This window comes from Phasianus colchicus, chromosome 3, assembly GCF_987193195.1.
Source record: "Phasianus colchicus chromosome 3, bPhaCol1.hap1.1, whole genome shotgun sequence".
NCBI lineage: Eukaryota > Metazoa > Chordata > Aves > Galliformes > Phasianidae > Phasianus > Phasianus colchicus.
Window position 1 is genome coordinate 52,268,683 of NC_143438.1, and position 27,773 is coordinate 52,296,455.

The window sequence follows — 27,773 nt, forward strand, 5'->3', positions numbered from 1 at the left end:
CACCTTTCTAATCAAACGTCACAGCCCACAAAGCCTATAGTTCTTTTAAATTAGTTATATTCACTATGGAAACTTTCACTGGGAAGATTCCTAGGCTGCACAGTGATATAACAAAGAGAAATAACATTTTTATAATGTACACCAAAATACGGCTGTGTTATGTCAGACAGCACTGTATGTACAAGAAAAACATATTTCCCTTACTTCACTTCTGTTTTTCTATTTTATTTTTTTTTCCCCAAATCCTAGACTATAGATACGAGAAAACTGGCAACAGCAAAACTTGCATTTGGGCTAGCATAGCAGTCTTCCTGCAGAGTGAGTTGCAAAGAGCAAGAGCACAGATGTAGGTATGGAGTTGATACTGGAAAGAAGCAGAACAAAACCTGCCTCTATTCAGCAGGAGTGGGCTGGACCAGGCTAAAAAATAAAATAGGTACCAACAGTATGTCTTCTGGGAAATCACTATGCCTTGTGGTTTGGTTAACACTTTGGTTTTATGGATTTGTGATACAGGATTTACGTGAGATGCTGTTTTTCAGGATTTGCCATGCGAGGACTATGGCAGCATAAAGCATGACAAGGTGACCAGCTGGCGGGCAGGAAAATACACCAGTAAAGTCCACATTTGGAGCAGACTTTGCAATGTCACTGCTGCAAGGTGGAAACTGCCATGCCGTTCTACTACCACAGATATTCTGGCCCAGGACTGTGGCTACTGTAGGAAAAAATAAAGGGGAAAAATCCATTGCAGTCAAGACTGGTCCTTAATATCACACATACAGGTATGAACTGAAACAAATAAAATATTTTGGGAAGATCAATCAACATATATGTCACCTGCATCAGATTTAGCAGAAAAACTCCCAGCACCTTCACTCTGGACCAAACAGCAAAAGGCAGTTTACGGCTGGTCAGACAAACAAAGCTGCTTAAATTCCAGCTATGGTGAGCTGCAGTGGGTGAACCATGGACTGAACAGTGATTAAAAAGAAAAGCTTTTTCAAACTGTGGATTTAGCTAGTATTTTTAAAGTAGCATAGTCGCTTTCATTGTGCACTTCTGTATGACAGCCAGTATGCCATCTGTGACCACAGCCCATGGAGAAGTTGTCCGTGTTCATGCATGCAGAATTGAAAAAATCACCTGTCAAAAAGATATGATTTCCCTCAAACAGCAGGTGATAAGCATTCAGCAACAGCCCTGCCTCGGCATGAAGCCTGGTAGGAAGTAAGAGTGTCATAGCAGAGAAATAAGATAATTGAAAAGGAAAATGTTTCAGCACTCAGGACTCCTTCTGCCAGTCTCTCTGAACTAAATCTCAACAACTGACTGGCAGACAGTGTCTGCCAGTGTCTCTCTGTCAATGGAATAGGTTGGCCCTGACTCTCTTCAGAAAGTGAGACACATCAAACAAAAGACAACAAGACTCATCCTCATTTCAGCTCACAGCTATTAATTTTACGCTGTGACTCCTCTGAAAACAGATGCATAGCCAGAACTGTTCCAGGATTCTAAGTGATGGGTGACCAGTTTCCAGTACCTTGACTACTCTAATTACACTGACAAGCCTCCTGAAATCTCTACTGTGGTCCTTCAAGTGAAACAAAAATGCAGATGATCCTTAATAGTGTCTGCTGAACTGTGAGGAACGAGAGGATTAATTAGTTGCAGTTCATAAGACAATAATATTAAAATCCATGAGTAACTGCAGAGTGCAATTGGCATTAATGATGCAATCACTGCAGTGCACGAAGGACAGGATTGGTCTAATCTATTTCACATCTGGAATGAAATATATTTGTTGTATGTAGATGTTGGGCCACGGGTTGGCTGGATCGTATCTCTGCTGCCCTGTGCAGCCTCCTGCTTCACCTGTGTGCTGCCATACTGATAGAGGAGCATCACTTTTATATCTCTGGGGCCCTCCAGCCACTTGCAGGTCTGCCCTGGAGTATCCTTCCTCTCACTGGGGAGGATAATGTCTCACTCTGCTCTTTGGGCTTGTGAAGTGTCCCGTGGAGGAGAGGTGTACAGCAGATAGAGCAGGTTTAAGCCTTCCCTTCCTCAGCCCAACCTTGCCTTGTGGAGGGTCTCCACCATCAGATGCAGTGCAGCCACACAGCTGCTACACCATAGTCTCACCAAACTTTGGCACTTGCTGGCCATCGTCCAAGGACAAACAGTTTGCCACCACCCAAAGGGTGCAAAATACTCTTATGTTTTCAGAATGATTGAGAAAATCCAAGCCTCACACCTCAATTTGCTGTATTGAATAGTTTTGACACTTTCAACAGTGCTTTTGTCCCCCAAACCATTCTTTGATTTGAGCTCTTTCCCATGCACAGCAGGAAGCAATTCCCAGCCCCAGACTTACCATCCACTGTAAGACCAATCCACTGCAAGAGGTAAATACAGAGGAGGAGCCAAATACTGCAATCCGAGAGATCGGAGAGGAGGTGCACAGGTTTCCAGTCAACACTGACAGATTTACAGTGCTCAGCCCAGGGCCACAAGCTCTGCCCTGCCATCCTCAACTCAGCCAGCTGAGCTCCCCTTGAGCAGTCCCTCAGCCCTTTAATCCAAGCAAAGAAGGGATTCACACTTCCTTTCACTGCTAGCTCTTAGCTGAATTATGCATGTGTAATGAAGTCACATTATATGCTAGTGTGTAATCTCTAACTTTCACAGAATCACAGAATCGTAGGGGTTGGAAGGGACCTCCAGAGATCGAGTCCAACCCCTCTGCCAAAGCAGGTTCCCTACACCAGGTCGCCCAAGTAGGTGTCCTGGCGGGTCTTGAATATCCCCAGAGAAGACTTTCCAGACTTTCTGCATCATAGAATCACAGAATCCTTAGAGTTGGAAGGAACTTTTAAAGATCACATAGTCTAACTCCCCTGCAATGAACAGGAACATCCACAGTCAGATTGGATTGCTCTGAGCATGATCCAGCTTGCCCTTGAGTGTCTCCAAGGTCAAGGCTTCCACCACCTGCCTGGGCAAACTGTTCCTGGGCACCACCCTCACAATCTTCACTGTAAAATCTTTTTCTTTATATCCAAAAGGATGTAAGGATCTAAATCTCCACTCTTTAAGTTTGAAACCATTTCTTCTTGTCCTATTACCACAGACCCTGCTGAAGAGTCTGTCCCCATAACCAGCCTCCCGTCAGCTGGGAGTGACTTTTTGGCTCCTCTGGTCAGGATTAGACTTAAACTTTGCTGAGCAACTGAGTTCTTCTAGAAAACTACTGTCTTTCCTCCAAAAACATCTGATTTTATTTTAAAAACAAACTTTTTTTTTCAATTCTAATTATCTATTGACCTTAATGCTTAGTATCATTGAGCCCCTGCAACTGGAGACATTTCATTTACATACACACTTACTAGCAATAACTTGTGACTAACACAGAAGAACAGATGGGAAAATCCAAAGACCAGCAAGTTTGAAAAGTTTATTGGAGATCGCAGTTGCTGCAGAAAAAGCCACTCAGACAAGAGAGAAACCTTCTCCCATGTAGAGAAGGGAGCAATCCAAGTGCAATATCATTCCTGATGTCTAAGCATATGGGAAATTAATTGCAAAGGCATTATGTTCTTCCTGTTAACTTATAAAAGGAACTGGCATGGATTATGTAGTAACGTTTAAAGCATTACAATTTCTGGCCAAAGCTGAATGTGACCATTTACGCAACTCTTTTACTTTGTACAAAGAGCTGACATAGAATCCAATGTGAATTTGGAAAGATATAGAGGTTTTTATTTTATTCAAGTCAACTAACAGGCATTATGTAAATATACAGTCACATATTTCCCAGGCTAAAAATATGGCATCTCACAAGAGTCAATCTTGGCTTCCACTATAGGGAATGCTGAACTGAAAGTGGCTGTAATTCTGAGCATGGAGACTCTAAAACTTCCTTCCTGTCTTCTCTCTGTAGTTCTATTAGGAAAATATATATATATTTGTCATTTAGATTAGTAGTTCAAAATATTATCTCACCATGAATCTAACCAGCTCAAAGAACAGTCAATGTCCATTTATTTCTGATCATTTTAAACAGCTGCATATTACAGCTGGGATTTCAAACATCTGTATAGAACCCAAGCATGCAGCCCCTCTGCACAGTACAGATTATTGTGGTGGTTTTTTTTTTTTTTTTTTTTTTTTTGCCTTTAGATAGTGTAACATTTTTAGGCTTTGCAATGACATATCAGTTTAAGCCTCCAAACATGCGACTGTGTTGGTGAATCCTCCAGAGACTTATTCATATATCCAACTTTGTGCGCTGACGTCAATGGGACTCCATACAGGAAGGACCAAATGACCTTTGAACATCACTTCCAGTCCTGTTTTGCACTGATCCACCACTGGAAAATTTCAGCATGACCTGAAGTTCTCAAAGCTGGATCCTACGTCACTGAGGTCAGTGACAAGTTGCATTGATGGTGCAGGAATTCCTGCAGGAATAGGTTCCCACTTGGGTCCATGTATCTTAGGAAGCCGTGGAGAAGGCTTCAATCACACACTGAAAGAACTTTCTAAGCATTCAAACTCCTGCTGCCTTTTCTGATTGTTTCTTCTTGGTCCTTAAGAGACGGTATTTTTGACCATAGAGGATGTCTTTTCTGTAATGCCTTAAAAACCCCTACACAAGTCAAGATTCTTGCCCATTACGCTATTTCTGGGCCACGTCTTTGCCATCCTAATGTCCAGTAGAGAAAACTGGGCATAACAAATAATGTTTTACAGCAACTTCCTCTCAAATTATACAAAAAAGGCAAAAAACAATCTTCAAATTACCAGATATACCATGATTTCATTCATGTAGAATGTGGTCAGAATCTGCTTGTTCATCTCTAAGCAGCCTGTGACTCCCAGGAAATACAAGATGTGGCCATTTTGGCATCCCTTCTTGGAAATGAGGCATTTCAGTTGATATTTCCATTTTCAGTTGTTATAACAAGTAAAATATCATGAGATCATTCTTTTAAAACTGTACACTGAGTTATTTGTTCTAAACATATGGATATAAAATACACAAAGACTAGAAAGGGTAATAACTCCACAGAAAACCTCTCGATATTTAGTGTGTTCTCTTGAAAATGGAGTACACAGAGGTTGCAACACACAGAGAGGATTTGTCTGACGTAGTGTTTGCTGTGAATTCGTTTATCATAATACATTTAAGTCAGCATGGCAGGAGTCACACATTTATGGCATGTTCACGCTGCAGCATGTGCACCATCAAAGAGTGCAAAAGGAAGAGGAGGAAGATAGAGTAGAAAATGGGATAATAGAAGGGCTTTTCAAAATAAGTTACATTCATAAATCCAGTATTATATAACAGCATTACTGCCAGGTCGTTTCATATAAGCAGCTCTAGAGATCTGTAAATGTACAGTGCACAGGTACTGCTTCCAAGGTGATTTCCAAGTTATCAAGTTCAGCGTTTTTTTCTTCCTGCTCAACCACCTTCACTGAATTCCTACTGCCCTGCGTCACTTTTACTTGGAGGTCATTTTCCAAGCACTCACGTTCTTGAGGGTGGCATCCCATAGTGCTTAGCCTCTCCTGGCAGCATTTTGGATAGCTTTTAAAGCATTCAAAAGTGTGACTGCCCTTTTCAGAGGGAAAATAAGAACATCCTTCCATAATTGGAAGAGCATTACAGCTGGATTCATTTTTGCCCTTAAATGTTCTCAGGCCAGTGTTGAAAGTTGATCTGTAGGTCTGCAGCTCCTTGACACAAAAACAACACCTGACACACAACTGTTGGAGAACTGTGAAATCTTTGGCAACGATGCTTCGGAAATTGGGCTTCAGCAGAAGATGTATAATGGGATTGTAGAGAGTGGAAGACTTTGCGAAGACAGCTGGAATAGCAAAGGCTAAAGGAGGAATCTTATCTATCGATCCAAAAGCTGCCCACATGGCAATGATGGCATAAGGGCTCCAAGCAGCAAAAAATCCAATGCACACAGCAATACTCAGCTTGTAGACAAAAAAAAAAAAAAAAAAAAAAAAAAAAAAAAAAAAAAAAAAAAGAAAGAAAGAGAGAGAAAGCAGTGAATTAAAAAATTGCATGGATGAGAAAAATAGCTGCTGAAATAGTATATGAATAAAACACTACCTGCTTAGTCCTACCAGTATATCTCAACTGCTCTCCAAACACGTATTTGCCTGGCAACTTAATTCTGCCTGAGACTTAGTTCTGATTTTAATTTCCAGAGTTAAAACATATCAGCTTTTACATTCCATTTCTTCTTCACTAAACTATCACTAAAATTTTTATTACAAGAAAATAGAATCCAATGTAAAAAAAAAAACCCAAAAGATACCATTCTGAGGAAACTTTGGACTGTATTGCAAAGTTGTTTGTATCTACTTTCTAGTTCACAAGCAATGCTAGCTTTCCTGGCTAGGGAAAGTCTTTCATAATTCTTTTGTTTGTGCTCAACTAGAGTCACGTGCAGGCATACAGCAGCCGAAAAGCAGATTAATCATGAAGGTGAATCAAATTCATGAATTTAAATTAACCTCTACCTCAAAATTATATGTCCTACTAAGCTTTATCAAAAAAGCTTGACAAAGCATTAAAAAAAAAAAAAAGTTTTTTGGTATAAATTATCACAGAGACGTGTGAAATGCAACAATAAATACTGGATCTGTAGTAAACTCTGGGAAATTTAAACTTAACTGTAAGCTTGTAGAGGCAGACTAATATTCAGGGCATCATTCTAAGCCTGTTTTATAAGTGAAGTACATGTACATTTTAAAGACAGAAATAAGAATATTCATGCTTCTAAAGGAGCTTCAGAAGTCCACGTTTGCCAAAAGTACATAATTACAAATGAGGAAGATAGTAGAGAACGTATTCCCTTTAGAGTAGTATCAGATCTAAATGAACAAATAAGGGAAGTACTTTTGTTTTCAGCTGCTAATTGTGCTGCCTATCTGAGCTGCCCTCTGCAAGTGTGAGAACAGAGCTGCTAACTAACTCCGTTAACTGCAAATCTAACACTTTTCTCAGTGAGAATCTGGCTGTAGATTAAAGGTTGCAAAAATTGTAGGTTTTTTGATTATGAGAGATTACATGGTTGTATTCAGTGTGAATCTGAGATGGGCACTGAGAACTGAACACAAACAGAAAACACATAGGACTCTTTTAAGTCATAGAAAGCCACTCAAAATGCTATTATTTTCTCCCTGACTTCAGTAGTTTCACAAACTTTTTTTTGCAAGAAAAAGTGTATGGCGATTGTCAAGAAACATATAACACAAGTTTGATGAGGAATGTCTGTGGTGACTAACTGTTTTGGCTATCAGGCTAAAATCTGTTCATGATATGAGCATATGTCCCTAGGAAATAATTCACTCCAGTAGTTCTGTAGTAGAAATTTCCTTTTCATTGGTAATAACCACTGGTTCACCTGAAGTCCAAAGCTAAATATGGCAGAATTGAGAAACAAGACATTTTGATTGAATAAGACTAGTTAAAAAAAGATAAAGGCAAACTCATTTGATGGGATTAACTTGATTTTTCTTTCTGTAGTGCTCTATTTCATTACATTAGCTGAAGGTCTGGTTCTACCTGTGGAAAAGCCAGCACCACGTGCATCGATTTTGTGATTCTGAACTATCCATGCCAATATAAAAGGCTGAGACAAAAAGCAGTTTGTGTGGTAAGCAAGATGCCTCAGCCCTTTAGAGTGACATTAAGAAGAAATGGATATTAGAATGGGTTGATTCATTTCCCAGATGGCTTATTTATGGTAGCAATTAATCTTCAGGATTGCAATAAGTTTTGCTTTGTTTCGGTGAGAAGGCATTTGGCACATACTTTTAAGGAGCTCTTAGCCAAGTTCCCCAAAGGCATCAGTACAGCATTTAAAACAAAGTGAACATTCATCTTGCATAACTTTGGCTATCCAAAACTTCTATTCTAAACCAAAGCCAATGTCAAAGGAAAGAGAAAGCAAGTGATATCATACAAAGATATATGTCTAAAATAGAATGTGATGGGTGGCTTTCAGGCCTTTGTCACTCTCAAGTTCGAGGATGAACTTAAGACACATAATTTTAAGTGAATTGCACCAAAACAAAAGGAACCTTATTCAAGATACTTGAGCATATCAACAATGCATATGCATAGATGCATCCAGAAAGAGACTTGGTTATTATTTTCCTGCCACATATTGAAATGTCTAGAGTTTAAAGTGCCTGCACAGCACCTGATACTCTCCCCACAGTAAGAAGTATGAGGAGTGGTCTAACCAGTGATGCCAGCACGAGATGGGAAAGAACACTGGAATTTTCATGAGTAGAATAAAAGAGGAGAAGTTTTGGTGAGGCAGTTATAAAGCAAAATTGTGAGCATTCACAAGAAATACAAGGAAGGAAACCTTTATGCTTTTGCAGGCAAATAAACACCATTGTCACCATTGCCATTGCTGAAATGCATCACCCACCATCTCACTGTGCTCACATCCATTGTCCAGTACCCATAAAAGTTCAGCACTGATGAATGTCAATGGGTGATATTTCTTCCACATGGAGGAATTCATTCCACATATGCACGTACATATCAGACACCATTGTGTCAGACTGAACCTCTGCTGCTATCTGTCACACAGTACCAAAATGTAATGGAATATTGGTGGAAAGGTTCAACCCCTACTGTCACATCATCAATATCTGCCCCTGACATACTGGGCCAACATAATAAAATTGGAAGTATTAATTTTGGATCAGATCCTATAGACAAGGCCATGTGAAAGCCATTAGAAAAATACTTTTATCTTTCCTTTTACTTTTACAGTAAGTGCTATGGGTGAAACTATTCTGCTGAGAATAGGAGGTTTTTCCTATGAATTGCTTCTGAAAGGGCATGTGGAACTGTTCTCAAAATCTGAGATTTGTCCAAACGCATGCTTATAAACAGCAAATTAATTCCTTTGATTCAAATATTTGTATGCCTCAAGGGACTATTACAACCTCTATTTCTTCTTCTGTAAAATAATAAGCCAGGGAACCAATGCATTGCTAAAATGAAAGAAGTAGAAAAAGAAATTAGAGATCCACAGATTAAGTTTTGAAAATTCATGCTGTGAATTTAACTCCTCCCTTCAACCAACAAATCACCAAATAATAAAAAATAAAATAAAAATGATAAAATACTGTTACAGTACCACGACTCAAAGAAATAAATCCCTACCTAATTCATATTGATGTCTGTTCCCAAACAAGTCAATGGGCCTCTTTCCAATGATCACCCTTCTCTCAGGGACTTGGAACAGACTTTTGGCTGGGCTGTTTTCAAGCAGCCTGGCATTATTCTGTTCACCTTTTATTTTGTATTCAAGACAGCCTCACGATATCTGCTCAACTTCACAGTGCTGAGTTGTGCAAGATGATGGCAATTCTTCAGCTGCCTTGTTAAAATATTTTTTATTCTATCTAATTGCCCAAATTATTTTGGTAGCTACCTATTGTTTTTTTTGTTTTTTTTTTTTGTTTTAAGTGAGTCTAATCTTCAGCACACAGCTTACAAAAAGTACATGTAAGTGATAACCCCTCTCCTGTATTCAGGCACTAACACATATTGGCTGCAACCCTCAGTAGAAACAACGTTCTAATATAGCATCACTTTTTATTTAAAATGCACACAGCAGCTATGTATCTTTAGTAAAATCCATACTTCTTGCTTCATAAACTAACTTCCTCATCATGTGGATGGGCCAGCATACGGAATCATTATGCACATTATGATGAATAAAACACAGAATAAACACAGCCTCCTTTTGAACTGCCCTAGGGCCATTGAAAGCACAAGGGTGAGGAAAATCTGTTTTCTGCTGAGGAGTTAGTGCTAGATTTGGGGCCAAATCCTCTCATCGTGGCTTACACCTTCAGAGCTCATCTAACCCTAGATGCTGCCCTCATCATTTTTCATCAAAATATAAAAGCAGTATAGAGATGTCACTATATCATTCTTTCCGTGTCCTCTTAGAATACCAGGGAGCTGCCACCCCAGAGCAAGGTACAATAAAGTGTGCCTTAGAGAAACAATTACTTACCCAAAATTTCTGAGAAGCGCAGTCATTTCAGTAATGCATGAAAAGGAGGGAGGATGCTACTCTGAGCCAACTAGCATGGCTGGCATGAAGCACACTCCTTGAAATGCTCCTTGCCCCTTGAGCCAGTCTTTCACCACCTCAGGCCTGCCAGCTCATCCCCCAGCCTCTGCCAAGATGCTTCCTGCTCCCCACAGTGACTCACAAAGAGGAGCACAGGGTCCTACATACCATCTCTCCCCTCTGTTCACTGAATTTATGTTAGGATCAGGAAGCACAGAGCCTGAACTCAACATGTGGGTCCTTGAAGACTGCAGGTATCACACACATCCAGCCTGGCAGACAAACCAGGCTAACCTCCTCTACTAGCATCTTCTTCAAAAGCCTGCAAGAGCAGAAGCCTTCAGTGAAATGGCAAAATTGTCTCACTGAACATTCAGGGGAAAAAAAAAAAAATAGATCATAACAGAGCCCAGATACAAATATGCAAGAGACTGAAGATAATGGCTAAGCACCAGGCAAAGCAAGAATTTCAGTCTTGTAGCTAATTAGGATTGCCCTGATGGCCTTGGTTTGGTAGTTCAACCTTGCTTCAGCTCTTACAGTAAGGGAAATATCAGCCCTAATCTCCACTCTGGCAGGATTTCTCTACACAAAAATAATAAAACTAGCCCGCTAAACACTCTGCAGACTGGCAATTCATTGACCTGTAAAGCCAAAGCATATTGCAATTTCACCATGCAAAAGATCCTGAAGTTATGATGACAAAGTCTGAAAAGCAGCTGACAAAAACAACTTACACCAGGAGGAAATGACTTAAAATGGTATTCAACAAGCAGAAGTCTGATAACCTAGGAGATGATTAGAGGTCACCTCACACCCCTGATCTGCAAAACTTCCAAATTTAAAAATAATAATTAAAAAAAATGCCTAAGATACCTGGCAATCTGGGGGGTTATTTAAATCTGTAAATCCTAGGGGTTTTATATTCACTATAAATGAATTACTCTTATGAGCACAGATAAATGAAATCAGCTTTTCCTGGGAGGTCTGTAGCATACTGGAAGAGTTTCTTCGGTTGGTTGGTTTTGTTTTTTTATCTGAGCCATGCTCACATAAGCATTTAAAAGCACATATTTTTGAACTTTCCACTAGTCATTATAAATTTTTATGCTACACAAAAGTAAAAGCCAATCATAAATGTGATAGTCTATATTATCACAATAGAATCTCAATTTCACCTTCTCTCCAAATGAAATATCTGCATTTCATCATAGCAATCCTTGAAAGTAAGACACATTCAGCATTGATTTAGTAGATTCTCCTACACTTTCAGAAAGCTGCCTCCACCTTGAATCAATATATAGCCAAGAGTGTAATTAATGCAACTGTATGTTTGGTACTAAGACTGTGGCTTCATGCAGGTTCTCTCCCTTCACAGAGGCAAATTCAACAATTAGAAACAGAATGCTGACCACTAATCCCTAAATGGATTTGAAATGCCTGCAACAAATCATAATGTTGCTGCACCTGACAACTAAAGCATCTACTTAAAGTAGAGAAAATCAAGCAAGAGAGGCACTGAATAGCCTTAACATGCCTTTAACTTCAGGAGTAAGTTTATCCACTACAGTGAAGCATTCAAGCCTGGGATCATGTATTCTAAACCATAGGCCATCTTTGAAGAGCAACATTTATCCAATTTGATTTCCGCTGTATTTCACGCTAAGTCCACGGGTCTTCTCAGCTGAAAACCAGGGCTAGTTACAAGTTTGTAACAGCAGATGTGCTTCCAGTTTCAGAAGAGTGTAACAATCTCAATTTTCTTTGTGGTAAGAATTCTATTAATGATAAATAATTTAATTAGGATTTTTTAAAAAGTACTGTAGAAGTCCAATTTAAGCCACTTAACCTCCATGATGTGTATATCTTGTTGTTTCTCTGTCAATCATTGTATTTCATATTAAGAACAAAATCAGATACTGTTTCCTCAATAAACAGTTTTGAATATGAAACAATGCAAATTTTTCAGCCTTCCAGTCTACCAAATGATACTTAAGTATTTTAAATCTTATGCTTCGGATCCATCACAAATTACAACCTCAAAGAAATAATGGTTACATGCTACAGTATTTACCCAAAAGCATACACAAAGTCTGAATTAGAACAAAAAATTGAACATGACTTCCCAGACCAAAGGTCTATCCCCTTGTGACTCTAAGCTTAGTGTGCCATGGGGCATCTGGAGATGATATTTGGACAAATATTTGGTGGGAGCTGAAGTTACAATCCCAGCATTTTTTCTCATGCAACATCCAGGAGGAACTTGGATGTGTTTCTGAAGTTGCTTAATCCTGAGGAACTCTTGAAGTCGTAATTAATTTTCTGTCTCAGCTTGCATTCATAATTATCTGTTTTATCTGTATGCCTAAAAGCCTGCTTTGTCCAGAAACTGGCATACTCATGCACTTGCAAAGAAAGCAGATGAGAACAGTGTCCTCTGCATGCATTCTAATTGATATTTGTGGTACTCTATAATAATAAAAGCAATTTCAGTAGTTAGCCAACCTTGTAAACTCATGAGCACAAAAACACTAATAGCACTAGACATCTCGCATTTGATTTTCTAAAAATCTTGCTGTTGTCATTCTAAAGTAGCACAGAAATAAGCCTAGCAGACAGATCTTTTAACGCTGCAAGTACATTAGTACTAATGAATGTTATCTGCATTTTATTGCTCTTTTTTATAAAAAAAATATTCAGCTACTACTAAAACCAACAAACACATCCAAGTAGGACTGAACTTCATGCTATGACCTAGCTACACTTATATGGCTTAGAGAAGAGGTAGCAGCTAAGTGTACAGAGCAATACAGGTTAAAGCAAACTGCAGGAACCTGGGAAATGCTTGCAGTACCAGAGGAACAAATCAGAGACAATTACTTGGAATGACAAGTACTTGGAACGATAAGCCTAAGCCTAAGCCCAGATATACGATACCTAAAGCAAGAACTCTTGCTTTAAGTGACCAGATCACTTTCTGGATTTAGTTTTTCAAGACTAATACGCAACATTCAAGCTCTTCAGCCGAAGTTGGGTCAGAGGTAGAGGTCAGATCTGACTAAGACTCGTAAGTTACAATTCCTTGGTTTCAGAGGCAGGATGATAAGCTCAGAACAATATTGGGCTTTAAATGGTAACTAATTTGACAGAAACTACAATTCTTCCAGCTAGAAGATTTACAGTTCAACAAATAAACATTCCAGGTAAACCACACCATTGATGTATTTGGGATAGTTTGCTTTTGCAGAATTTCCTAAGCAAAAAATAAACCTAAAACAGTCTCTTATCTCCTCTCTGCTTTTTAAGTTTGACTTAAACCATCTCTCTATCAAATGTCTCCAAGAAATTGTCATGTAAAACTACCTGGTTTTTGTATTATTATTCCAGGATGAGATTCTGCAGATAAATAGTTTCAGAGCAACCCTTGTCAAAGACTATGTAATCTGACAGTGAAGATCAAAGCAGCTTCCAGGGGAAAAAAATAAATTAAAATAAATAAATAAATAAATTAGAGATGACAAAGAATAAATACTCATCAGTAGATGACAGGCAATATTCCTAGAGATCCAGCATCCTACCAGCATCAACCTATGTGATATTTCAGAATGAGTTTTTGTTAACATCACAAGGGAAGTGATGGAGAAGACTGTACTCATTTTTCCAGTTTTTATTAGAAGGAACTCATAAGAATGACAAGTAATACTGAGCAAAATACACATGCACATTTTTTAGCATTACAAGCCTACAGAGTAAGCTGAATCTAAGTCTCACTGACCAAGATCAATGAATTCAGCTATGAAGAGTATTAAAAGTTAAAGAATTAAAGGATTGTATCCTGCAGTTCAGTGGAAGATGTAAGAAAACGAATGTGTACTGCAAATTCAGATTTGAAATGGGGATATACATAAAAGCTTTAATAGGAAAATGTTTCATTTAAGGGTTATTGCAAATAATGAGAAGGTAAGACAAGGGAATATTCTTTAGCTCTTAAATTGCCTGGATTGAGGATATTTAGGTTACAAAACCATGCCAGAGGCAGGAGGATATCATTTCCCACAGAGATTAAAACCAAGGCACTCAGAGAGACCAGGCAGACTAAGATGTCTAGTGCAGCTATTTTGATAATTCAAAGAGAGATGTCAGAGAGTTCAAGCTTGTTAAAATGGAAAAGAGAAAGCAAATGATCTACGTAGATGCACATCTCAGAGGTATCCAACTGTATTTGCAGATGACAGTATCCACATTCCTGAAACAGAGACAATATATGGTAAGCAGACTCCAAGAAGAAAGTTGATTAGGAAGATACTTAGCATGTAGAAATACTGAGAGAAATTAAGAGAAGGGTTCGTGGAAATAGAGAAAAGAAAGATTTTCTCCATAGACACGATTAACAGAATCAAGAAGTAATATTCTCTATGCCTTTTAAGAAGTATATTATCTACAGAGTGAACTACACCTAAAGCATAGGTACTCTTCTTTTTTTTTTTTTTACTCTTCTTATATTATAGTATATTTATTATTTATTTTATTTATTTACTTCCTGGAACGCAGTTTGGCAGCAAGAAACAAATATCCACAACAAATTCTGCGACTGGATTTAATTTTACTGTATGAGCCAGTGAAATACAAACCTGAAAAGGCTTTGGTTCAAAAAGTATATATGAAAATACACTGTTCTGTGATTTTTGTCCTGTGTTCAGTTATACAGAAATTAATTTGATTTTGTTTCTATTTTTAAAAGTCTTTAATGATAATGGATCCCATTAAACGTCTGTAACTGGGCAAACAGAATTCACTTACTCAGAAACATCATGGCTTTCATAAACAACGGTGCATGCTTAGCATGAGGCTGAAACTCACCTTCACACAGGGCTCCAACCTTTCTTTCAATCAGACATGACATTACCAGGATTTTATTGAATGATATTACTAGATGCACACTTTGCTGTCAAAGACACCTGACAGAGTTCCTACTGACATTGATTTAGAGTATAAATAGATACACTTCTGTGTGAAATGGCTTTTGAAGGTCTGCTACAAAAGGGACTGACTGTAAAGCTTTAATAAAATAGGCTCAAGGGAGATGCAAAATAGTAGAAGCGAAAAAAAGGCTGATTACGGGAGACCTCACAAACATGGAGAAATAAAGTATTTTGGGAATACCAAACACCAAGACCCAACATTAAGGACTCACTATTAAGAAATGTTTCCTATTATCCTTATCACTGATATCTGAAAAGGCAGAGTCTTTTGTACTGTAAAACACTTGCTGTTTCATTTACTGTTTCTAAGTTTTACTCCACGTTCAGTCATGGCGTTTAAAAGTCTAGATTTTCTACAGAAATATTCCAAATAATTTCTTTAAGGAAAAGTATTAAATCTTAATTTTCACCAACAAGGAAGCTCTGTGAACTTAATTATCATCCCCCAGAAGGAGCACAGTTATTACTTTCATGTTTAGCAATTCATTGCCATAGAGCAAAACTGCACAAGACAGTTCTGCTTTCTGAAATGAAAATAGAGTAAGGACTGTTTTTTCCTGATTTTTCTTCTCTGGAATTTTTTGTTTTTTGAATGGTGCTGCCCAATTGCAGCAAAAACAGTTTGTCAAAAACTAGCTTTTAGATACCTTGACAGTAATGGTTTGCACGTTGTTTATCCTGGTGGGACCAGAGACATGCTGCTCCACTGCTCTCCTGGATTCTTTCACAGTTACCAGAATAAGTGAGTAGGATGTGAGAATCACTCCGCAGGGGAGAATAAAACAGAAAACAAAAAGAACGACAGTGTAAGACATGGACATGACTTCTACATTGGTGGATTGCCAGTCAATGCAGCAAGCTGTGCCATAGGGCTCCTCTCCATATTCTCCCCAGTGAGCAAGGGGTGAACAGGCAAATATTGCTGCATAGGTCCAAGCACAGGCTATCAATATTTGTCCGTGTTTTCTCCTGAACCTGTTGCCTGGAAGACACAAAACAATCAGTGAAAACCAGCACGCGGCAGAATTGTAAGCTCCAGTTAATTGAACAAGTCAAAGGTCGTTTAATAGGCCCTTGTATTGCCCACCGGACGTTTCCTTTCTTTCCTTTTTCCTTCTCTCAGGAATAATACTCTGTAACCTTCTACAGATTGCTTCTCAAAATATTGTCTGCAAAACAACTAAAAACAAGTAATTGATCTACAGAGTACACCAGACATTACACTAAAAGAAAAACTCTCATTCTTTTTCCTATCTGAGCAAGACGTCGGTTGGGTTTTTGTTTTAAACACAAAATTCAAGCATTTTGACGAGCAAAATGTCTTTTTTGCTCTGAGCTAATTAGCACTCAGTAGTACAATGGAGCCTTGCTCTACAAGTAGGACTCACAATGGACTGCAAACTTCAGAGCTGATATATGACTGGACCAAGACTAAGATAAGTTTTGTTATTTTTTTTTTTTGGACACAACTTTCAAAGTAGACCTTGGTAAAGAAAACTTAAAGGAGGGGAGTCTTTGCAAGAAGTGCATATCAAGACTACTTTTTTTTTTAAATAAGGAAGCAGGACAAAGGTGTAACAATACTCTCCATTCAAACAGTAGTTTAGAAAAAAACTCTCAGCAGAAATGTATTTATTTCCTGACTTAGGGTTAATATTATTAATAATGCATAACTTTGGGAAAAGAAAAAATGAGTTTTTACTATAATAACAGATGTTAAAAATTTGCGTGAATGCTCTAAAAAGACTTTGTTTCTCAGGTCATGCTTCCAAACTTCCACGCACTCTATTTTAAAAAATTAAAAAAAAAAAAAAGCATTTCTTATAAAGCTATATGGGAACACTGCTGAAATCTGAGCTCTTGAGTAGAAATGTAAAAGACATAAATAAATATGTAAAGATATTTACTAAAACAGAAAAATATTTAAATGAAAGTCTGTATTTGAAGATTGACCTATGCTGTGCTGAGAAAGTGGGTAAAGGTGACAATTAGATTGTCTTTAAATCACTATTAGCTCTACATTTCCCTTCCTTCAGCTGCTTGCTTCTCAACCACAATAGAGGGCCTCACTGTAACAGATAAGCAAAAGTATTACCCCTAAAATGTAGGACTTACAGAACACGAGGGATGTGTTGCCAGATAAATGCTGTACCAGAAAAATTTAATCTGTAGCAGTATTTATATTTGATCCAAATTGTTCAGCTGCTAAATCAGCATTTAGAGTTCCTAACAATGATCTGCATTCCTCAGATGCTCAAAATCATTAACCAGCTAGCACTTTTCTCTTAAATAACCCAGTCTCTCTGCCAAAACTCACTGATCTTCTTAGTCTGACTTTTTTCTTGATAGTGAATTTCTCTTAAAAAGTAAAGATGTTATTTGGAATAGAGGTTGGCAGAAAGAGGAATAGCACCAGTTGTTATATCAACATAAATCTAAATGAATAAATATCTAAATGTAGCAATGAACTCTGAAAGCATTCATTTACTCAGGCTAGCCCCGCTTTCAGCTCAGATCTCTTATTTCATGCCACCAAATTGTCACCCAGAATTAAAAGAGATTTAGAGTAATTATTTGCACATATAGTTATGCAAGATGGGCAATAACCATTATAGTTAGATCTTAATGATCAGAGGAAAAATGCATTGTTTGACCAGCTCTGCTATAAAAGTAGTCTCTAGGATACAAAACTTAGAAATGATCATCTATGTTCACATGAAAAAAAGGAGATCTTAGACAAAAACAATAACTCACCATAAGCTGGAAAGCAAATTTTGAGGCAGCACACAACACTCAGTAATGTCAATGTTGAGAGACTGCAGATCCCAAAGAATACCCCACAGAATGCATAGAACAGGCAAATGTGTTTCCCATACAACCACCTAGCAAATAAACATGAAAGTTGACACTAAGATGCTATCTTCTTTTTCAAGCATAATACAAAATTGTAGAAATACATTTATAGCTGTTGTCTTAAAAATAAATAAATAAGCTTGCATTATAACAATTATTTGTTGATTGGTGATCAACTACAGGAGAGGCTCTCAGTGGAAAAATCTTACAAGCAGCACAGTGGTTACATTTTCCTTTAGTATTATGATTCACACGTAAGCCTTTCTATTTTTAAGAAACAAAGCACTGTTTTGATTATAAAGATTCTGAAAAGAAAAAAATAATCAAACTTCTCATCACTAGTAGGCCAAGGTCATAAGTTAATACTTCTTTAGTTTGGTTTTTTTTTTTTCCAAGTTATGTTTCATCAAAAACAACAGATTTTCTTGTGAAGAGAAATTTGATCTGAATCACTGCATCTCCTCATTTTTTATTCAGAAATACCCAAGATTTGTGGTAGTAGTAATCAAAAGATTATGAAGACAGACTCCACCTAGCATAATTAGCAATATATTAACCAAGCTTTAAAGAAGATCACAAAAATCAAACGTGAAACAGTGATTGTTGATTAAATTCATGTGGATGAAGAGGAAAGAAGTGGGAAAGGAATTGAAAAGTTCTAAATTCAGAGTGTTGGCTTAAAATATTTCTTTTTAAATTTAGGCAAAACAATACATTCAGTTTTATTTTCATGCTACCAAATTTTACTGCACAAATCAAAAGGAAAAAAAAAAAAAAAGCATTTCACCATCACTGCCCATGAAGAATAAATGCAGTACGTAGAGCAAAATCTTTGCAGCCTTTCAACCCTGCAGAAATGAAAGGCTATTTGAGATGACAGTAATCTCAAATAGATACGAACATTAATTAACACCAACAGCCCATATATCTGCTATTAACATAGCATACTCCTCTCAGCCCCTCTAGTTAATTTCAACTGTTACAAGAGAAGTGGCAGAGTAATTTAGAATTCCTCACTGGCACAGACCTCCAAAGCCTGCAGAGGGTGTTAAATATCACGTGCATAGTGAACAAACCTGTGCGAAAGGCTGGAGGTTACAGCTAGTGGATACAATATCAGTGTCATTGCAAGGTCACTGATGGCAAGATTAATAATGAAGTATTCTGCTGGTTTCAACAAATGTTTTTTCTTGTAGGAGACATACAGGAGAATACTGTTCCCACACAAGGAGCATATCCCTGCAGAGAAACATACAACATGGATTTAGAATTGACTGTAGAATCTACAATTGAATTAGCTTGGGTATAAGGAAAAGGTTTTTTATGATAAGGGCAGTGAAGCACTGGAACAGGTTGCCTAAGGAGACAATGGATGCCCCATCCCTGGAGACGTTCAAGGTCAGGCTGGACAGGACTCTGAGCAACCTGATGTAGCTGCAGATGTCCCTGTTCATTGCAAGGGAGTTGGACCAAATGATCTTTAAGGATCCCATTCAATTCAAACGATTCTATGAAACGTTTACTTCATCCATCTTTTATTTTCCTGCACAGAAATCATGTATTATCACAGTCAGCATAGTTAGCCATTGTAGTTATTTACCAGATTAACTTGTCTCTTTTATTATGTTTGTGACTTCATCATCTTTGTATTTAAAATATTTTTAGAAATTTCTTATTATCCTTTCTGTTTTGTCTAATCTATCTACAGAGAGGTAATCAATAGTATCAGAGTGGCCATAGGCCTTTAATTGAATTTTATCCTGTCAAAAAATGTTTTACTATTAAGCCAGAGATGTTACTCAAGTAATGCTGCTAGTGGTTCTCCAGTCTCAGGTCTACAGTTCTCCATCTGGTAGCCCTTCCTTTCTCTTTGAGACCTCTCAGAGGTGCCTGTTACAGTTTTTATTAGTAACAGACAATACAGCAAGAATGTTGGTTAATACATGAAAGAGAAAAATGCAGTTAAGTAACATTTATACTAAGTGCAGATGCAACAATTTTCTCTGGAAGTATCACTTCCAGTATGAGACTGCCAAGAAACTTAAGAAAGCTACAAATAGACAACAGAGCTACAATATTGAAAAACAGAGGACAAGACACTCACTCCTTACCTTTAAACTAGCCACTAAAACCTATGACATTTAGACAATTTCAGAAGATGAGAGAGCAGTCAAAAAGCAGAATTTTAGGCATGCCTAATGAACTGAAGGATCCCATCATTAATGTAGTGTAAAGTTAAACCACTGAGAAGAGCCCAAGTGCTTTTGTGGACCTGTTTGTTCTGGCTTCGGAAAAAAAATATCATTTTACCTATAGAATGTAGGTAAACATAGATACAGAAATTGAGTTTAGCAAGTTGCATAGATACCTGAAATACAAACCATCAGCTCTTTATACATATAAAAGAATATGCCTCATTTAATGACACCCTCATAGGAAAAAGATAAGTAATTTTCCAAAAGTTCTATAGACTATGATATTTTCTTTTAAATAAAATGTCAGACTAGCAAGTTATGTTAGGCAGTGACTCTGAATTCATCTCCATTGCTGGTCTCTTTAAGCCATTCCTTTTGAATTCTAGTTCTGGAACTGTGCAAAAATTTTGCAAAGAAATTTATAACAACATTTTTGTTGGTGTCAGCAAACAGATCCATGTACTCAATCAGAATCAGGCCATTTTCTGTAGTCTTATAAATGCACTCTATCTGTTTTTTAAGCTCTTCAGAGCTTTGACATGACTGACACAGTAGATGCTGGAGGAAAACCTGATAAGTGATTCAGTAATCTGGATGTGGTTGTTTACCATGGGATTCAGAAAAAGAAAGTCCTGAGGAACACCATGTTGCATGAGTAGCTGAACAAATATGAGAAGGAGGTACATGGTGAGAGTATAGATGAAATCTTTGCTATTTTACCAGCAGTTATTTGTTGTTGATATAACTTAAATAAAGCTACATCAGAAATATTCAAGTCTATTGGCAGAAGAAATACAGTATGATGTTCCTGCTGAGAAATTACTTTACTGTTAGCTGAACCAGCTCTGCAAACTCAGGAAGGCAAACACATCAAGAACTTCTCCCTCTAAATTGATCTGCATTGTCCAGCCAGTCTTCTCTTGGACTCAATTCCCTGTGTACATCTCTACTCTAACAGGAATAGGGTTTACATTCACTTAAAGTTTTCAGTATTGAAAAAATTTACCAAAGAACTTGCTAATACTTGAAACCATTAAGATGCAAATATTCACTGACAGCTGATAGGAATTAAAGTCACAGATTCATTTTTTGTTGGCATATTTATCTTGTATTTGTCCCATACTTCAGGGTTAATATTACTTGCATTTTTTTCTTTCTTTTTAAGGCATTCATTTAACTTCTACATATTTTTTCACCATCTTGCAAAGCACCAAGACAGTAGCCATGCTTTGTGTCCTTAGCCAAGGGGTCAATCGTTGCTCTCCAGATGTTGGGGTTGCCTTTCCTTTCCTCTGACTCATATTTTATTGACCAATACTATTAGGATTGGATCTGAATTTTTTCCTCAATTAGACCAGAACAACGGAGGAGAGATTTCCCACCTCTGTAACACCAGAGCCCATATCTCAGAAATCTCACTTTCTAACAGTCTGTAAACATTGGCCATAAGCCTGATCTTTCTGGCACCTTATCCAGTCCCATAATGACTACAGCTTTTGCTATTTTACTTCAGATACTATAAGAGTCAGGATATACTATTCTTTGATTTGCAACAAGGTGTGGAAAATAAAAACTCTCATTTAGATGCAGTGACAGTTACACAGATACAAAAAAAAAAAGTGCCAGAGACTCAAAATCCAGCATACGTGTCCAGTTTTATACACCTAACATTGAATATATCTTTTGTTCCTAAAACAAAACAGAGGATAAAAACTTCTTAATTATGTTACCCTGTGCTTTTCCCCCCTTATAGAATACAGAGAAACTTGTCTCTTGTCAGAAACAAATTTGACTTTCAAAGTTGCTTACTTCTCTTTGTTGCACCAAACATAACAAAAGCTCTATAAACATAGGTACCATAAAATCAGGCTTACCGAAGACCATATAACATGTTCCAACAACAAAATCAGCTGCTTCTGTTATTTTGGACTGGAATGTTGAATTAGCAAAAGATGGGTCCATCTGAAAACAAACAAACCAAAACAGGGTACAGTGTTAGAAATGCAGTACAAAAGCAAATATCTGCAAGCTCTCTGTTCGGCTATAAGATGTACTCTGCATAAAGGACAGGAAGAATTTCATTTTATTTTTTGAATCAGGAGTTAATTTATCTGAATAAGGGTTTTGAGGAAGACAGAGCCAGGCTCCTTTCAGTGCCAGGACAAGAGGAAATGGGCACATATACAAGAGGATCTCTCAGAATATCAGGCAGCACTTCTGTGCTGTGCAGGTGATGGAGCACTGGCACAGGCTGCCCAGAGGCTGTGTGTGGGCTCTGCTCCTCAGAGACCTTCAGCAAATGCCTGGACCTGGGCCCCTGCTCTGGTGTCCCTGATGGAGAGGTGGTTGAGTCTGATGGACTCAGAGGGCACTGCCAGCCTCAGCATGTCTGAAATCACAGATAAAATCACAGCCAAGAACCGATGCCTAGATAAACACATTTCAATTAATTTGAAGGCCTCATCTATATTTGAGATCATCACAATAATACAGCTGCAAATGGTGAAAAGTGCCTTATGTATCCTTGTATAAAGTCTTCAGAAAGAAGGCTGTCACAAGTGTGTCACAAGTGTGAGGGATTTGTTCAACTTTGCCTACTTTGCAAAGACAGTTACACTGATGAAAAAGAGCTTCTGTCAACTGTATTCATGATGGCCTGAGAGACTCACTGGCATAACTCAGAAAAATGCCAGAATTAGAATCTGCTGTCATCTGCTATTCGCATATTCCCTTAGGTAGTCTGCTGTTGGGCCAGCCCTGTGACCCAGTCCAGACCTTTCTGCCCATGTGAAGTAGCTCAGTACCAGAGGAGGGCACTAACTTCCGTGTTGCAGTACTCCTGCTAGAGGCAGACTCAGCTCTTAGATGCTCTCACATACAGGGTTTAACACACCATCTAATTCAAGGGAAAAGACCTAAGCCAAATTTTCTAGCACAATATATAGTTATAGTTACATATACGTGTGTGTTTTCTCACAAGCTGTTCAGCTACTCATGCAACTATGCTCCCCGTCGTCCCATCAGTTTTTTTCCAACACAACCCCCTGTTGTTTCCTCAACTGCCCTAATCCAGGGCACTCCCACTACTGACAACAAAGGGCTATATGTTTCTTCACTAGGTATTCCACCATGAGAAACGTTAAGCCTACTGCATAACATCACAGAAGTTTATACTCTAATCCTTTTGCCAATATTTATTCCATTCATTAAGCAGAAACAGGAAGATTTCACATCATAAGCCTCATTGTTTCCTAGTGGCCAGTGCTGCTGCATGTGACTGCCCTCAAGAGACAGCAACCAAAATAGCAATGGGAAGTTCAGCTGCTTCTTCCCTGAGGCAAACTCTTCACAAGGAAAAGCCAAGCTCCTGCCAGATATTACTACTATGTTTGCAATGCTTTATCCTATCAAACATAATCTTGATATTTAGTAAAAGAAAAGGCAGTCTACCCTATAAAACACAATTCTTCAGCTAATTATGAACTCCTGAAATCTACTGAAACTCTTGGTTTTCCACTGAGCTGTGCTCGTTCATCAGAGCTAGATACTCTTAGATTTTATTCATATTGCTTCTATCACAGCAATATGGATAAAAAAAAAATCACACGCTGAGGAAAAAGGGAATTTTCTTCAAAGTATACATCCCTGGCTAGGCTGAGGCAGAGCAACATTTAAGCCATAACACTACTGTAAAGAAATAATAGGAATAATTTTTAACTAAAATCACACCTTCTCAGGATGAATGAAGCCTTTTAAAGTGTGAAATCCCAAGTTCAAAGTCTCCATAAACCTATCCTCTTAAGCAGTTTCCAAGCATCTACCTTCTCGACAACTTTTACAGAAATTTTGAAATTAGTTACGGCGATTAATTTTGCACGTCAGTAGTCACAGAATCACAGAATCACTAAGGTTGGAAAAGACCTATAAGATCATCCAGTCCAACCATCCACCTGTCACCAATGGTTCTCATTAAACCATATCCCTCAACACAACATCCAAACGTTCCTTGAACACCTCCAGGGACGGGGACTCCACCACCTCCCTGGGCAGCCCATTCCAGTGCCTGACCACCCTTTCAGAGAAGTAGTATTTCCTAATATCCAGCCTGAATCTTCCCTGGCGAAGCTTGAAACCATTCCCTCTAGTCCTATCACCAGTTACACGAGAGAAGAGGCTGACCCCCAGCTCGTTACAACCTCCCTTCAGGTAGTTATAGAGAGCAATAAGGTCTCCCCTGAGCCTCCTCTTCTCCAGACTGAACAATCCCAGCTCCCTCAGCCGCTCCTCATAAGGCCTGTGCTCCAGACCCCTCACCAGCTTTGTTGCCCTTCTTTGAACACGCTCCAGGGCCTCAATGTCTTTCTTGCAGTGAGGGGCCCAGAACTGGACACAATACTCAAGGTGCGGCCTCACCAGAGCTGAGTACAGGGGAACAATTACTTCCCTACTCCTGCTGGTCACACTGCTTCTGATACAAGCCAGAATGCCATTGGCCTTCTTGGCCACCCGGGCACACTGCTGGCTCATGTTTAGCCGAGCGTCAACCAACACCCCCAGGTCCATTTCCTCTACACAGTCTTCAAGCCATTCCACCCCAAGCCTGTAGCGTTGCTTGGGGTTGCTGTGGCCAAAGTGTAGGACCCGGCATTTGGTCTTATTAAACCTCATCCCATTGGCTTCAGCCCAGCTCTCCAGCCTGTCCAGATCTCTCTGTAGGGCCTCGCTACCCCCAGGCAGATCGACACTTCCAGCCAACTTGGTGTCATCTGCAAACTTACTGAGGGTGCACTCAATGCCCTCATCCAGGTCATCAATAAAAATATTGAAAAGGACAGGCCCCAGCACCGACCCCTGGGGAACACCACTCGTGACCGGTCGCCAGCTGGATTTAGCTCCATTGACCACCACTCTCTGGGCTCGACCCTCCAGCCAGTTCCTTACCCAGCCAAGAGTGTACCTGTCCAAGCCATGGGCTGCCAGCTTCTGCAGGAGAATACTGTGGGAGACAGTGTCAAAGGCCTTGCTGAAGTCTAGGTAGACTACATCAACAGCCTTTCCCTCATCCACCAGGCGGGTCACTAGATCATAGAAGGAGATCAGGTTGGTCAAGCAGGACCTACCCTTCGTGAACCCATGCTGGCTAGACCTGATGCTCCAGTTGTCCCGCACAGTCAACAGCTCTAAAGGGGTTACAGAAAGAAGGGCTCTGTGGGGGAAAAAAAAACATCACTTTTAGAAAACATGGATGAAGCCATCTTCAAAAAGGAACTGAAAAAAAGAACAGGTCTGCATGCTAACTGCAAGAACCACTTGACGTTTTCCTTTGTATGGCAGAAATGTGATGTGCTGGAAAGCAGCAACAAGATTTACTGTTTTTTTTTTTTTTTTTGTCCAAGTTTATGAGCTATATAATGATAATTTGGAAAAATACCCATATTTTTCCCTCCATCCCTTACCAGTTAGACTGACTTGCCACACAACAGTTCTGCATTTAAATACTAAATGAGCTCCATTAAACTTCCGATAGCATGTTAATTACATAAACCAATTAACAACTAAGGCATCTGCATTCAATGTATCAGTATCAATAAAATGGTCCTTAAGTAAACTACTGTCACTGTGAGTAAATGCCATAAATGTTTTGTTTTCTCCCTCCCAATAGTCTTTTCTTGACTTCTGATACCCTATCCTCAACAAATCACATTTTCCCTACATATTCAATGCTTTTTTCTTCCCCCATGCTATACATATAAGCATAAAATGCTAAGCAAAGCATGAAAAGTATTCATAAGTTTGCACAGCACGAGGAGGTTAAAACCAACAGATGAAGAGATTTTAATAACTTATCATTAAATGTAAATGTATCTGTGGTAACTGGTAGGTACTATTTCAAATCACTTAAAATAAGGAGCATACAAAGAGCTTTCTCAATAAACGTAACAACATTTTGGTTTTTTTGTCATGGCTATATTCACAAAGACTTTGGATTTTGTAATGTGTAAAAATGCATTACACTTTACTTACTTGTGTGAATAAAAATTTCTGGAATGCAAATTTCTATTCAGTAGTTTTGTTCGCCCACATTGCCATTGCAGCATGCAATCATAACATGAGCTGGCTATGCATGCATGCACGGATGCACCAAGATTCCATCATTATTCAGCCTTATGGGGAATTCTCTTGGAAATTAACTTGTTTTTCACTCTGATTATAAAAGGCCATATTTTTGGAGCCCAGGATTAAAATCATACTCATCTCCAACATCATGTCAGTCCGTTGTCTATAAATAACATTTGCTGGAAGGACTAATTAGAAGTCAGAGAGCATTGTGTCATGTGTGCAGTAGATTATCCACAAACGTATGAGGGCTAGATCTGCCAGAAAATACAAGGAAAATCTGATATTACAAATCAATAAACTATTTTTTTTTTCTTAAGTTGTTCAGTGCCAGCTGATATGCCTCCATTTCTCCTTCTAACAACGTTAAAAGCATTCATATGAATCAAATACATTAAAACGAATACAGGTCTACAAAGAGAATGATCACATATATACATCTCAATGAAGAGTAGCAGAAGAAGAAATCCCTAATCACCAGTACAGAAATACTGCTACTTTTCCAGGACAACACAGAAAGTAAAGAAAATCTGATACTTAGTAAATAAGAACAAATGAAAATAAAGACAAAGGCTGTTGTGTACTTCAGCATGATCAGAGTAATCTCTATATTCCCTGTTCAAACCAAAATCTAAGTCTTACCACGAACTTTCCTATACTAAGATGTTGTCCTAGAGTCAGATTTATAAGTGACCTCATAAAAGACCTCTCATAAGAAGTCACAGGGAGTCACACAACAAGATCACTGTATGATGCAAACAATTGGACTTGACAAAATTAAACCAATCACCCAATCCTCAGCAAAGTCATTTAGAGGGTTAGTTGGGGAACAATGCAATAATTTGTTTTCACCATTTTTCTAGCCCCAATTTCCAGCACACCAACTCCCACCTCATCACAAAGTAACCAAAAAGAAGTTACCCTTGGCCTCTCCATGGCAATTTAAATAGAATGAAATTAGGATAGAGTCTGTTTCTATTCCAGAAAACTCATTTAATTGGCCTCAACTGAAGATCTGGCACTCCAGAATTTGGTCTTTCACCACAATAGGCTAATCCATTATCAAAAGTTTCTTGAGAATTGCACCATATCTTAGGAGTGCTGTGGCTACCAACCTACATTTTCAATACTACCTAACGCTGCCTTATTATTAACTCTATGTTATAGCTTTTCTCTGGGAAGGTACATCTGATCAAAACCCTTCAACTTTCAAAACCAGCAGAATCCGTGTGCTCTTACTTCTTCCAGGATCACCACTGGATATAAAGTATATTAAAACAGGCATCTTCCAGCAATGCAATGCTATCTGCAAATCATCTAGGAATTAACCTTGTCACTGAGGTATTCTGCCATTTCTTTCTGACCTCAAAATGCTTTCTGTCCTTAATTTTCTACAAATACAAATAGCCATCTAGCTTGGAAAATGATAAGGCATTTACCACCTGCTTCAAATCCCCAATCTTCAAAATCTCACAGTAGCTGGT

The 27,773-nt window shown here is 38.5% G+C and overlaps 1 protein-coding gene and 1 long non-coding RNA gene across 7 annotated transcripts in view; one reads left to right on the forward strand and one right to left on the reverse strand.

Moving 5' to 3' along the window:
• LOC116242237 (uncharacterized) overlaps positions 1-1,149 on the forward strand; it is a 46,776-nt gene extending 45,627 nt beyond the window's left edge. Inside the window, exon 5 of one of the 2 annotated variants that reach the window (XR_016465147.1) lies at positions 543-1,149. This is a non-coding gene — a long non-coding RNA (uncharacterized LOC116242237). The remainder of the gene's footprint in view (positions 1-542) is intronic. The other variant, XR_016465145.1, reaches the window with a different exon arrangement.
• A 2,406-nt stretch (positions 1,150-3,555) lies between these two features.
• LOC116242233 (opsin-5-like) lies at positions 3,556-27,688 on the reverse strand. Of its 5 annotated transcripts, XM_090137502.1 has the most exons (7): positions 27,529-27,666; positions 25,293-25,378; positions 22,047-22,134; positions 19,054-19,216; positions 17,879-18,006; positions 15,772-16,106; positions 3,557-5,997 (listed from the first exon to the last, which is right to left on the reverse strand). In XM_090137502.1, the coding sequence occupies exons 2-7, from the start codon at positions 25,305-25,307 to the stop codon at positions 5,386-5,388; spliced, it is 1,341 nt and encodes a 446-aa protein (XP_089993628.1). In that variant the 5' UTR covers positions 25,308-25,378; positions 27,529-27,666; the 3' UTR covers positions 3,557-5,385. The 5 variants fall into 5 exon arrangements, with proteins under 5 accessions (XP_089993630.1, XP_089993628.1, XP_089993629.1 ...); XM_090137503.1 differs by lacking the exons at positions 25,293-25,378; positions 27,529-27,666 and adding an exon at positions 27,211-27,518; XM_090137501.1 differs by lacking the exon at positions 25,293-25,378 and having other exon boundaries at positions 3,558-5,997; positions 27,619-27,688.
• Positions 27,689-27,773: the final 85 nt, after the last annotated feature.